Genomic DNA, 14,425 nt, shown 5'->3' with positions numbered 1-14,425 from the left:
TGTCGCATTCAAATAAATCTTAGTTTTTTATGTAAATTCGAATAATTATAAAGTAAGATCAGTCAGGAGAACAAATTGAACTTAAAATATTAAAAAAAAAAAAACATTTTTTTGAACCAACCAGAATTTCTATCAGGTAGTTAAAGTATTGCCATTTCGTTGTGTTTAAGTACAGAGATAGTACATATCTGTGGCAAGTCGGAATTGCTTATATAACGAAGTATGTTACCGTTGATACGAATGCGCCAGAACGCATCGCTCGCCCCGACTGGAAATGTCGCGATCAATTAGACGTGGATATACCAGCCGCCGTGACGTATTGAATTTCAGCTGAAAACCCGACCGGACATCTGAACCGGCTGCCCGGATGAGCTCTCATTAGTCTAATGAACGCTGGTTTATACGATTTGTTCATGGTATTCTATAAATAATTCGCTTTCCTATTACAATTGACAAAGTTACTTTGAACTGTGTAACTCGTACAAAATAAGATTCAAAAACGCTTCATGGTGAAGTTTACTTGAATAAAATTGATTTGATTTGATTTTGATCAAGATTTTAGCGGATACTGCGTTATATAATACAGACATCTTATACTAATATTATTTATGCGAGACCAACTCTGCCTGTATGTTACCTTATCACATATATATGTACATATAACGAAACTGAATTTGATGAAAACGGAAATGAAGTAACCTCAACCCCCCCACGCCCTGGTAAAAAGTAGTTTTTCAATATAAAATGGTTAATTTGCTCCAAAAATAGTGAAACTATATAACGAATTCATATCAAAAATAAGTTCTACTTGAGAGGGATTTATCTAATGAGTATATTTGCTGTAGCGTTATCAACTCGTTTGAACAATAAATATTATATACAGATTGAATTTCCCCTAACATTGTATCGAACTTATGTACTTTATACATCTCTTTCTTGGAAGAAGTCTCACCATAAGCATGTAATATATACTAAGTTAAATACACAAATGTTAACTTCTTGGTAACTTGTTGTATTATTAATTTTCTTCGCGGTTATTCGGCTAACAAAAATAATTATAAATGTCAGCCCTTTAGCTGTAATGGGTAATAAATTCCAACAGAAGCAAGATTTACAATTTCCGATCCCTGATGCAGCGCCCCGGTCGAGGGGAGGTAGTGTTGATCGAAAAATTAAATATACTAACATACTATGCGAGAATTTAGGGGTCGTTTTTGATCAATAAAAAAAACCGTGTAAATTAAGTTGATTGAATCTGAGATGTTCCATTATTAAATGACTTCAAAATCAACAACAACAACAGCCTGTAAATTTCCCACTGCTGGGTTAAGGTATCCTCTCCCTTTGAGGAGAAGATTTAGAACATATTCCATCACGCTGTTCCAATGCGGTTTGATGAAATACACATGTGGCAGAATTTCGTTGAAATTAGACACATGTAGGCTTCCTTACTTTGTTTTCCTTCACCGACGAGAACGAGATGAATTTATAAAAACAAATAAAGCATATGAATATTCATTGGTGCTTGCCTGCTTTCCGCAATCATGGGTTAAGATGCACGCCTTATAACTACTGGGCCATATATTCAAAAAGAGGTTATAAATGTAGCTTTGTTATATGTGTATTTATTGGTGTTACGGGAAGTGTAGCTAATTCTGATATTATTCAACTATTTTAGCATTATAATAGACGGACATACCCTCATTTGCATTTATAATGGGCAGTTCTACACGACGTACATAGTTGCCGTTATCTGATATGATAATAACTGTTTAATTCGTGTATATTTCAGCCGAATATGAATTCACAATCCATTATAGCGTACTTGCAAACGTGTTAGTATATTCCATTAATTCATGTGCAGTTTTCTTCGCTCCGCATAAAATAAAGCTTACTGATTTTTTCATGAATATCTAGTAGTTGCCAGCGACTTTGCTTGCATTTTTAGGGTGTTGGTGTGTTTGGCAAAAAAGTAGCCTATGCAATTCCTTTGGGTTCAAGTTTGATTCATACCAACAACAACAACAACAACCACAGCCTGTGAATTCCCACTGCTGGGCTAAAGGCTTCCTCTCCCTTTGAGGTGAAGGATTGGAACATTTCACCACGCTGTTCCAATGCGGATTGGTACAATACACATATGGCAGAACTTCTATGAAATTTGTCACATGCAGGTTTCCTCACGATGTTTTCCTTCACCGGTGCTTGCCTGGGTTCGAACTCGCAATCATCGGTTAAGATGCACGCGTTCTAACCACTGGACCATTTCGACTTCATAACAAATTACATCATATTCGGTTCAGCGGTTTGGTCGTGAAAGAGCTACAGACAGACAGATAGAGTTACTTTCACATTTATTATATACAAAGACGAAAATTAATTAGTGGTAGTTATATTTGGGTATGTTACCACCCACTCATTAAATACTCTGCCGCCAATCAAGTAAAGATACTTAGTTGTGTTGTTCCGATTTCAAAGGTGAGTGAGCCAGTGTAACAACAGTCACTAGAGACATGATATTTTAGTTTCCAAGGTTGGTGATCTATTGGTCTATGGGCAATATTGACCAGTTACCGGTCAGTCCACTTACCTATATCATAAAAACAACAGTTTGATATCACAAATCAAGCAGGAAACGGAACGAAATAAAATTCCATTAAATTAAAAATTAACTGATTATATTTTCTTTAACACGCAAACATGAAACATTTTGCGTGACGGTTCCTTTAAATTCCGACATAGAAATAATAATAGAAAATATATAATGTCTTCATAAACGTGAAAGAAACTTTCAATAGGCTATTTGACAATACGAAAAATTAAGTGTCAATTTTTGGTATCAGTATATATCATGAGTTTAAAAAAAGGTTATTTATCAATGAAAGTTGAAAATAATTTATTCAAAAATCCATAAATAAAAAATGCTCTTTTCAACGTTTTTCACGTGACACAAAACGATGATTAGCCGTGCTTATGATTAAATCACTTGTTAATTAATCTTGCTTTTCTACTCTGTCGTAACAGATTAAAATACAGGCAAGTGACGTCACCGATTCCATTGCAGCGCCATATTGTCCAAGTAGCGTTTTCTCATATTTAAATATGGAATGTTTGCAGAAATGAAAAAATCAACTTTTACTGAGTTCCTTGACCTCTACTAAATAATATAAAATGGATTTTAAAAACCAGTCAAATAGCCTATTAAGTGGAATATGAAATCACGATGTATCATCAGATAGTAATACACATATTAGCTGGTTTAAAAGTAATTATACGGACGCGTTTTATTGCATGATGGTGTAGGCCATTCATCAAGTTTAATCTATGGAGATGTTAGCTGGTAGGCACGCGACTGTGACCACGCGATTGGTCCTCTTCAATTAAGTTTTTTTCTCTATGCTAAACTCTTTGCATAAATACTTTATTTATAATTAAATCTTGTTTGATTTATACGGATATATGCAAAAACTTCGATTGATATGGAAACTACATTTTCAAAATCAAAATAAAAAATAGAATTTATTCAAATCGGTTCTTACGATATCGAAATAGTTTTTACATTGGACAAGATAAAATCAAACTTAAACTGATCCTCGGTTCTGAATGCAGATTGTACCGCGAATAATCGGTATATAACTCAATAGTTTAATCATTACATAGTATAAAACAAAGTCGCTTACCGCTGCCGTGCCCTACGTATGCTTAGATCTTTAAAATAACGCAACAGGTTTTGATGCGGTTTTTTTTAAAGATAGAGTTATTCCAGAGGAATTGGAAAATAAATTAAAGAAACATTAATAATTTTAGAAGCGAATGTGACGTAGTAAATAAATAAATTCTGTAGTATATTTGGTATCAGTATTGCACCCGTGCGAAGTCGGGGCGGATCGCTAATCATATCTACATATTATAAAATGAATATATTTTCATTATTTTTTAGTAAAGACGGACTAAAATTATATAGTATGTTTATATATTACATATTCTTCGGGATATAATGTATCATATCTTGTTATGTCAATGTAGTAGCCCCGGGCGGTTTCTTAGCAAGCGCTGCGAAATAACATACAAGACGACTCTATATATATATGGAAGAATTGTAGATATTTAAAAAGAAAAGGTCACAATACAATGTGTCTATTTCAGAATACAAAACAAACTATGTCATTAATTTAATCCTTATTAATAATATATACATTTTAAGCGTTTTCATTTAAAGCGTAGGGTGTTTTGTAATTCGAATCAGCAAACATTTTGATATTTACCTGTTGTACGAGCAGAGAAATCATTTTGATGTTACATAACATCAAAATGATTTCTCATTTGCATTTTCATCATTGCATAAAAGTACTTGCAGAGATATATTATGGCAACGGAAGGTTAGTACTCGAAGCTAGTATATTAAATTCAAGTTCAACTGAAATTATACCTTCTTTTATTTTGTGACCACGATGGTGAAACTCTGAGAACTCTCGAAACATAGAAAAGGAAAATGAAAAGCAAGTTCCGAAATACGTATTTAAAACTATTTACTTCAGAAACTTTTAGTAAATACTGTTTTGTTTTTGTGATGCGTTCATTTTACGAATAATAATAAATAAATATTGGACAACATCACATACCCTACTCTGGCCCGAAAGTAAGTAGCTAAAGCACTTGTGTTATGGAAATCAGAAGTAACGACGGCACCACGAACACCCAGACCCAAGACAACATAGAAAACTAATGACATTTTTCTTCTTTGTATATTGCTGTATGCCCTACTCGACCACGGAGGTCGTTTAAATTGTTTTCAATTACTTAAATTTAATTAACATCCATCATTATATGATATAATATAAACGAATTACAGCTAACATAATTAATAAACGTGTTTATTTTATCGAATAACAAAAGACTGATCTAAATTTACACGAATCAAAATTTACAATTAAAATTAATTACTGCCCAACTCATTACTGTAAAGTATGATTGTAGGAATGCAGGCTGTATTTCAACGTTAAATTGCATTCCGATTTAGAATTAACAGAATACATTTAACATAATTTAGCAGTAAAATAAACCGATTTAGTTATACATATATCGTTTTATACTAACTTAAGGAATTGTACTTCAACGTTGTATGAAACAATACCGTTTTGAATTTGTATCGTTTTGTGTATGATATAGCTTTAAGAAATATTAAACATTCCTTATATCGCCAATGGTGGTGACCAACCTTGGGAACTAAGATATTGTGTCCCTTGTGCATGTAATTACAACTTACTGGCTCACTCAGCCTTCTAACCGGAGCACACCTATGCTAATAAGAGTATTGGTGTTTGGCAGTGAGTATCTGATGATTGGGTGGCTTGCACAAAGCGTTAACACCAAGCAAAGCAAAAAATCTTATTACAATTTAATAGCGTTAATCTTGCTTATTGATTCTCAAAAACCGTTTAAACGCCGTTTCGGAAATAAACTCTTTGGACCTGAGATGACAAATTCTTATTTTAAATTTAACAATTGCATATTATAATAACAAAGTTCATATTATTAGTCTCTACTAATACAGGGGGTAAATAGACACATAAAAAATAATGTGTCGTTTGAAAACAATTTAATTAACACAGATAAGAATTATAACATAACACATCCTTACGAACCATTAGGACGTTATATAAAAACGCATATCGAAATAATAACAGAACACGACCGAGGCGCACACGGAACGGTAAATCATAACGACCATTAGGGTGTAACACACACCAGTAATTACGGTGCCGTGTTCGAGCATAGAACCCACGACCCACCGGCATGACGTAGCCACGAATGACCATTGAGGAAATGTACAGTCATGTCTTACAAGGGCGATTACAGACGTAAGACTTCACTTATATATATATATATATATATATATATATATATATATATATATATATATATATATATATATATATATATATATATATATATATATCTACAATGATGTTTTAGTAAACAGATATGTTATTAACGCGCAAAAAGTGAAGACTAGAAAACGTCCTAATTGGGACATTTGCCTTTAGTCGTTTTACATAGTAATACGTTATAATACATCATAATTACGTAGTGATACGTTTCGCGTAATTAAAACATCTAGTTATCCCTTTTACTTATTGTTTTTATCAAGCTATCCTTTTTACTTGTAACGAAATGTAAAATAAGCGGTCCCCGGCGCGGCACACTTTTTTCTGTTGTTTAGTATGGATATAACATATCTGTTTGTTAGAATATCATTGTATATCTATATATTCTAGTAGTCGACCACGTCTTCGCTCCAGATTTAGAGTGTTGGTTTTAATGCGTTAGGTAATAAAAGTAGCCCATGTTCTTTCTTGGAGTTAAAGTTTAATTCATACCAAATTTTATCAAATTCAGTTCAGCTGTTTGGTTGCAACTGTCAGACAGACAAACAGAGTTATTTTCACAGTAATAATATTAGTATACTCGTAGATATGTGTGTGTGTGTGTGTGTGTATGTGTTTTTTTTTTGCTAAGACGTAATTACATTGTAACTGTACGTTGCTGAAAAGAGTAACAATTAAGTTTTTTGCTTGTTTATGGTTTTTATTTATTTCAAGTGGTTTTTGATATTGAAAAATAACTGATTAATATAAAATAAGTATTTATTATAACAACTTTAACTACTTACATTTGGTGAACAACATTAAAAGAATTGTCTGTTACGGACTCTAACTTACTGAACCGATTTTGATAAAATTCAGTATAGGAACCAAGTGCTAATTATTTTATATTAATCTGAGACTTCTTTGATTTATTGTTAGTGGGTTGTACTGACACAGATAGCTAACTGTATAAATAATTGTGTTTAATATTTACTCTGAACAATGTCTGCGCACACCCTAACTGAAGCTCGTTGAAATAATTAAAGGTATCGAGGGCTAAGGTAAACTCGCTCTAACTTAGCAAAGGATAGTCAGGTCTGTGGTTCAGTTAAGTCAGAGCACTGTCTCTTTCTAACTTGTATTATCTTTGACTTATTTATTTGATCATTAACATTTTTTTAATTTATATTTATTTTATGATAAAGGTAGGCGGAAAAGCAAATGACCTGATGGTAAGTGGTCACCACGGTTCATAAATACTGAAGAAAGATTAAGGTATCCTTATAGCGCTAATGCGACACCAGCCTTGGTAACTAATATGCAACGTCCGTTGTGCCTGATATTACACTGGCTCACTCAAATTTCAAACCGAAACAAAAACTTTGTATTGTTACAAAGTATTACTGTTTGGGGGTAGAATATTCTGGTGGGTGGTATCTACGCAAGAATGCATACATTTATAAAAACTTGATTCATATTATATAATCCACAGTGGTATGAACAAATAGTTTAACGTTTGAAATATTTTTACAATTTACAACGATTCATTTTGGATACATTATTATTGGTTTATGTTAGAACGCAACGTTTAAAATTATTGTGAAACGCGAGTAATTTTGATACATATGGACTAATATACATACGTATACAATAACAAGCATACGCGATGTACGTAGTGCATATCTCCAGTATGAAAATAATGCATCTTCAGACACCTTTATATAAAAACCAAAAACCAATAATTTTAATCGTTTTAAAATAATCAATGATCATATATAATAGTTTCAGAAATAAAAATCAAAATATAACTCTTTCAAGTAGGTACATATGACTTTTTGTATCGTTAAGATATACATATAAGCTTCAATCTTACTCAGTAAACGATAAACCATAAAACAAAAACAACTGGTATTTTCTGACATCACACACAAACATACAAAGCCTCCAAGTATTAAGTCACTTGTTTATATATATTTCAGTTTAATTTTTTTTCTTACAGAATAGACAGTCTGATACATAATTCACACGACACGAGGCAGCTTCGAAAACTCTACGCGAAACCTTTTTCATTTGGCCCTTACTTCTTGCATACAAATACAGCCTTGACGCTCAACATAAAGCACATACCTACAAAGGTAAATACAAGAATACACCAACCTTTGAGATGCCTAAAGAACGAAATTTGCATGGGGAACTCGCCTTAGAACGTACGGGATAAGAGTTATAATACGTTGAAGGGTTTCTAGTGTGGCTGGGCATACAGCCGTGATGCCGGTTCGCTCAGCTCACAAAACAGTGACGAATGCCGCCGTATCCTGTGTCCGGTCATCATTCATCCCACGGACTCGCTCCGACGGTTTATTTTGTTGTACATTTGGTAGACTTTATGAATATTACGGGTCTCGATATTTCGTACTCTATATTCTGAATGTGTTAGTCCTCTAACTAAACTGTTACGTAACCGTCGTGACAAATAATTTGCACATTTTGCTTACACAAAACTCAACGTAGAAGCATTATCTCTTTACCTCTTTACATAGTATAAAACAAAGTTGCTCACCGCTGTCTGTCCCTATGTATGCTTAGATCTTTAAAATTACGCAACGTATTTTGATGCGGTTTTTTTAATAGATAGAGTGATTCGAGAGGAAGGTTTCCTTTATAAAATAAATGGACTTGGAATGAAGTATGAATGAATAATAATAATGTGATATTGTAAACAAATTATTTATTTATAATTAGTATCAGCATTGCAACCGTGCGAAGGCGGGTAGCTATTACATATTAAAAAGGCTAAGTAGAGCTACCATTTGACTTGGGAAGAACTGGCGAAAAAACTCTATAGTGTGTATAAATTATTATGTTAAATTATTTTTTTATGTTTCTTATTGATTTGATCAAATCAACAATCAATAAGAAACATAAAAACGTATAAACCTTTCATCGAATAAAGGTTAGTTTTATTTATAGAATGGAATGAGATAATAATTGATAATGCTAATTTTAATCATAGAAAAACACAGTTATGGAGCCGCACGTTTAATTCCTCTTGTAACTTTTACATTTAATTGAATACCGTAACGATACGCAAAACTGACTTCAAAAGGAATCATATTATATAACCACATACATATTTGGATAAATATTTATTGTGAGTGATTTTGAAATAATTTAGATATACGAGTGTTTATATTTGCAACGAAAATATGGAATTTAATATTTGAATATTAATTTACTTTCGCATTGCAATTATGTCTAAAATATACGCTATTTTAATGCTTATGTATTTTAAATATCATAATGATTATATGCAAAGTATACTATACATACAATGGTTTCATTGTATGTATAGTTTACTATATATATGTAATGATCAAATAGTGCGGTTATGTAAGGTTATTTAAGAAAGATGCATTAAAATAGGATTCTATTTTAATTAATCTTTCCTGTAAATGTAATTATATGTTACATAATATGTAGCAAATCACTTTCATACATTTGGTGATTGTCCTATACGTTTTATATATATTTAATAAAGCCTAAAGCTCAAACCCCACTCTCTTAATAATTTAAGTTCACTCAAGCGTCAAAAAACGATTTACAGAAAAGCTTATAGAACATTAATACAATAATTATGAATTTTTCAATTCAGTTATTATTATCTATCTATTAATTAATGAGAAAAACTGAAAGCCTTTAAATACGACCTAACCAATGTACATAGAACATTTTCTAGAAAGTTGAATTTCGGAAGACGTTTTAATATATGATAATACTAGCAAACCGCCCCGGCTTCTCATGGGTACTTGATATGTATCGTTATATTATGATCAAATGCCTATGTGCTATTCTGATGTATAACCTACATTACTGTAAAATTTCATCCAAATCCGTTCAGTAGTTTTTTCATGAGAGAGTAACAAATACATACATACATCCATCCTCACACACTTTCGCGTTTATAATATTAGTAGGAGTATAAAAGAAGTTACGCTTCGAAATAGAATCCGTTAAAAATTTTAACTATTGACAAACTTGAGTTATATGTCTGTATGTTTATATAATATTTGTAATTAAAGTACAGTTGATTGCAAACAGCAAAATTAAATTTTAATAACGTTATTTCTCATCGCCCTTAGGTAGAAAGTGAAGTCGGTATACCCTTGTATCCTGCCGGGGGAAGCGGGGGTGGAATGAGCGATGGGAGTGAGGAAAGTGGGCCGGAAACGGCGCCGGGCGGAAACGCAGGAACCCTTTGGCGAGCTTTGTTTGCCGAAGGTTTCTCAAAACTATTACGTGACTACGGTTGACGAATTCGCGGTATTGTCTCTTTAACGAACGTTTCTTTGTAGGCACACTTTATTGTCTTCTGATGAATTTGGGTTGTTTGTATCAAAAAAACTATATTGTTTGTACATAAACTTCAGAAAATGTACATAACAATTACAAGAATCATCTTTATTAATATTAACTAACTGTCTGTTTGACGCTCTTTCACGACGAAATCGCTCATCGCTGAACCGAATTTCATGAAATTAGATATAAAGCAAACTTGAAATCCAAGAAAGGCATAGGCAAGGCATTTTTGCCTAACATATGACAAACAACCTAACGCAAGCGAAGCCACGGGCGACTACTAGTTCAGAAATATGTTAATCTGTTTCTATTCATTAAACCAAAGCATTTCACAAAGGATATTGTAAAGAAAATTATATACGAAATTTAATTTAATTTTAGCCAGGCTGCGCGATGAAGCCTAGTCACCTGTGTACAGTTTACAGGAGTACGTTTACACAGGTGCTCTTTCTATGCCCTCACTCTGATAATCCGATCCCAATCCGACAGGAAAAGACTGTCAGCTTAACGACGAGAATGTAACTTACTGACGACCTCCGTGGTCGAGTGGTGTGTACACCGGTTATCGAGGGTACGTCATTCCGAGGTCCCGGGTTCGATTCCCGGCCGAGTCCTACCTTCGTTACTTCTGATTTTCCATGACACAAGTGCTTTAGCTACTTACTTTGGGATCAGAGTAATGTATGTGATGTTGTCTCATATTTATTTATTTATTTATTTAACTTCGATAAGTATAATAAGTAACCGTATACGCTATACACTACAACTCGAGAATATAAATCTTCAATTATAATACTAAAACAATGAATCATTACATAGTATAAAACAAAGTCGCTTACTGCTCTGTGCCAATTTATACTTAGGTTTTTATATAACGCTGATAACTTAAGAAGTTTCTAATGTGATGTCGTAAATGAAAAAAAAAATGTATTATATTTAGTATCAATATTGCACCCGTGCGAAGCCGGGGCGGTTACTAGTTATCTATAATTAAATTATACTTTATTCAAGTACGTTTTTACAAGCATATTTGCGTCGTCATTTAACAGACTGTATTAAGTGAAGCTACCACCGATTCGGAAACCAGATTCTACCGGAATTCAATTCTACTGGAGAAGAACCGGCAATAAACTCAGTAGTACATCAGATTTTTCATATTAAAAACCATATTTTGTTAACTAATGATATATTTCTGATAAATTTCTGTGGCGGTAGTTGTTTTCAAGGGAGACTAGATGAATACCATCATATCATCATCATACAGAGCGGGATACATCGCAGTCCATTATAGTCATCAGTGTGTTTCGAGTATTCTCTGTCTGGATATATCATTGAAACGGGGTTTGAACTCAAAACCTCAGGTTTTGCGGTCCTTTAAGCTGTACCGAGGCAATTATAATGAGGAAGAGGGCCTATATATAAAGCCTTTAATTGAAACTACACTTTAATGAGTTTAATAAATGTAGTCAATGGTAGGACTATATACAATTCCTTCTATAAAGGCCGTACCACCGGCTGAGTAGAATCAAATATCCGCTGAAGATAAATACCTAGTATTGCTTTGTTCCGGTTTGAAGGGTGAGTGACCTAATGTAATTACAGGCACAGGGGATACAACATCTTAGATTAATGTTGGCGGTGCATTGGTGGTTGGCTCTTGATCGTTGGCCCAAAGTTGGCCCAATTCTATATTAAATAATATACAAGATTTATTACACTTTTTGTATTTAACCGCTTGTATAACAGTTTATTAAATAGCGCAATGGTTAGCCGCGTAACCCCTTAGGTTATTAGGCTTTAGCCTTAATAGGTTTTATAGTTCTATATAATAAATGAGAAAGTAACATTGTCTATCTGTTTGTCTGAGCTGCCTAACCGAGCAAATTACTGAACCGAATTTAAAGAAATTTGCAATAAACCAAGTTTTAGTTTTAAGGAAGGCTACTTTTAATGCATAACACATGACAATCAGCCCTTAAACAACGAAGCCGTGGGCAACATACATACACGTATATTACGTGATTGTTCTCATTAAATAAATAGTAAAGATAATTTGTATACTTCGCTACTATTAATATCTTATTTATTCTTGAAGGGAACTCCCAAATAGTCTTTGTTAACTTTCTAATATAAAAAAAAATACCTAATCCTTGATTTGATTAAGAAAAGAACTTGTTATACTATATACATAATGAGTTTTCTTCGTGTGATGATAAGTGATGTTATCTCATAAAGAAGTTTGAATAATTGTAATATTTAACACGTCCCATTAAATACTTACCTTTATAAACCTTTTTGCTTTTGTTAATAATCCTAATGTTGTGTGTCTTGAGGCTTCGGGGCCGAGGGGTACCATGTCCTTGAGTTTCTCCAAGCAAGTCCTGAGGTGAGCTCTTCTGTAACAATATAAATTTTTATATAAGTCAGTGATTAAAAGTTTCTATACAACAAACATGGTTAGAAGCTATTTCACCGAAATTTTACCCTGGATCTTATTTATACGAGATAACACCAGACTTTATTATAATTATATCCTAATTGTGAGGATAATTATACTTTATATCATCATTTAAAAGACAATAGCTTCAGGTACAAATAACGACGATTAAAATATATGTGCTGTCTTTGTGAACGCGAATATATATTTCTATTATTTGAATGAAGAATTTGTCATAAAGATAATTGAAATGTTGTTTGTGATCAACCAATAAACTAACATAATATAAAAATATGCACAAAATATGTATATTATATAAAGTATGTTTGCAATAAATAAGGTTTCAAGTAGGAAAGCAATTCATGCGAAACATCAATTAAAATGTATTAATTAAAATATATATTTCATTTATTTGGTCGAGTAATTATACTTATTTAAATTTTATTAACATTAATTTTTTTAAGATATCTATCTATTCAAAAATGCTCTCTAAAAGCCACATTAAATAAAGTATAATACATATTATAAATATAATAACTTAAAGTTAAATTACTACTTTATATGATTATTTAGTGAGAAAAGCCTCTGTTTTTGGACTATGCTGATAGCAAATTAAGGTTGGTCCGGAATTTCGACGAGAAAATTTTATAGACAAACCGCTTTCTTAAGGAATACTATAAAGTAACTTCCTGTAATCATCCCACAGCTGAGCTAATGTCTGTCTTTCTATTACGGAGAGGGTTTGGTTCTTCAGATGTCGCATAATATCATCCGGCATATACCGATTTCCTCACGATGTTTTCTTTCATAACACCACGAGAATATAAACACAAATTAAGCAAATGAAAACTCATTAGTGTGTGCTTTAAGATTCCCCGTGTTCCAATCACATCTCGCCTTTAATACTTATATGGATATACAAATTCTGTTGAAGCGGGGTTCGCTGTGGAATTAATATAAGTTACATTAACTGGAATGGTGCATACGGAGGTATAATTTAGCCACTAAACGGTATTATGTTTCTGTCGGCGTTGTTGTAACAGCTCAAACGAAACGCGCTCCGACGCCGCGCCGGCGAGCCCCTACCACGAAATCTCTCAATCAATTTATTTTTCTATGAAAAAATATTATTTTATCTTTGGAGTGATGAAGTCTTGAAGTCTATATAAAGTTTTGTTATGTATGAAAGACTAAATACATATGTACAAATCGAAATATATATGTGTAATAAAACTTCAGATTATTTTAAGAATGATCAACGTTACTAGCATTTATCGTGAAATTATTGCATCCCTCCTATCTTTCACATAAAACTAAAACTGATATATAAAATGCTTCTGAAACTTATTCAAATACCCGTATATGCTTTTTTTTCTTTATACATTTACCATTAGTTAATGTCCTTCTAAATGCAGTTTTTATACATGTAGTAAAAAGTACATTAAATGCATAAATACATTTAATTCCATGCCGTTAACGCCACTGGAGGGTTGTTGTTTGTATAATCTCATTTAATGAAAGTTTTCTCACAAAATTCTCACCCTACGAATTAAATTATAATCATATGAAAATACCGTAGTGTTTATTGACTTGCGTACTTTAGATTTACGTGACTTGTATACTACGCTTTCGACTCACTTCTGATATCGTTTCGAGAAACACTGGTAGTGGTGTAATAAGCTTTGTTAGTGAGCAATATTACTTCAGTTAGACGGCTTACATGGCACTTCACTGAGGAGTAATTTACACTACATTTCTTAGCTTA

General features: G+C 32.7%; 1 protein-coding gene across 2 annotated transcripts in view; it reads right to left on the bottom strand.

Annotated features, from left to right (window-relative positions):
* LOC124543943 (max dimerization protein 4-like) overlaps positions 1-14,425 on the bottom strand; it is a 289,206-nt gene that overhangs the window by 36,853 nt on the left and 237,928 nt on the right. For both annotated transcript variants that reach the window (XM_047122275.1, XM_047122274.1), the window contains exon 4: positions 12,505-12,619. In XM_047122275.1, coding sequence (XP_046978231.1) covers positions 12,505-12,619 — 115 coding nt within the window. The remainder of the gene's footprint in view (positions 1-12,504; positions 12,620-14,425) is intronic.

This window comes from Vanessa cardui, chromosome 3, assembly GCF_905220365.1.
Source record: "Vanessa cardui chromosome 3, ilVanCard2.1, whole genome shotgun sequence".
Taxonomy (NCBI): Eukaryota; Metazoa; Arthropoda; class Insecta; order Lepidoptera; family Nymphalidae; genus Vanessa; species Vanessa cardui.
The sequence above is the reverse complement of the archived record's forward strand: the minus strand, read 5'-3'. Positions and strand labels throughout refer to the sequence as shown.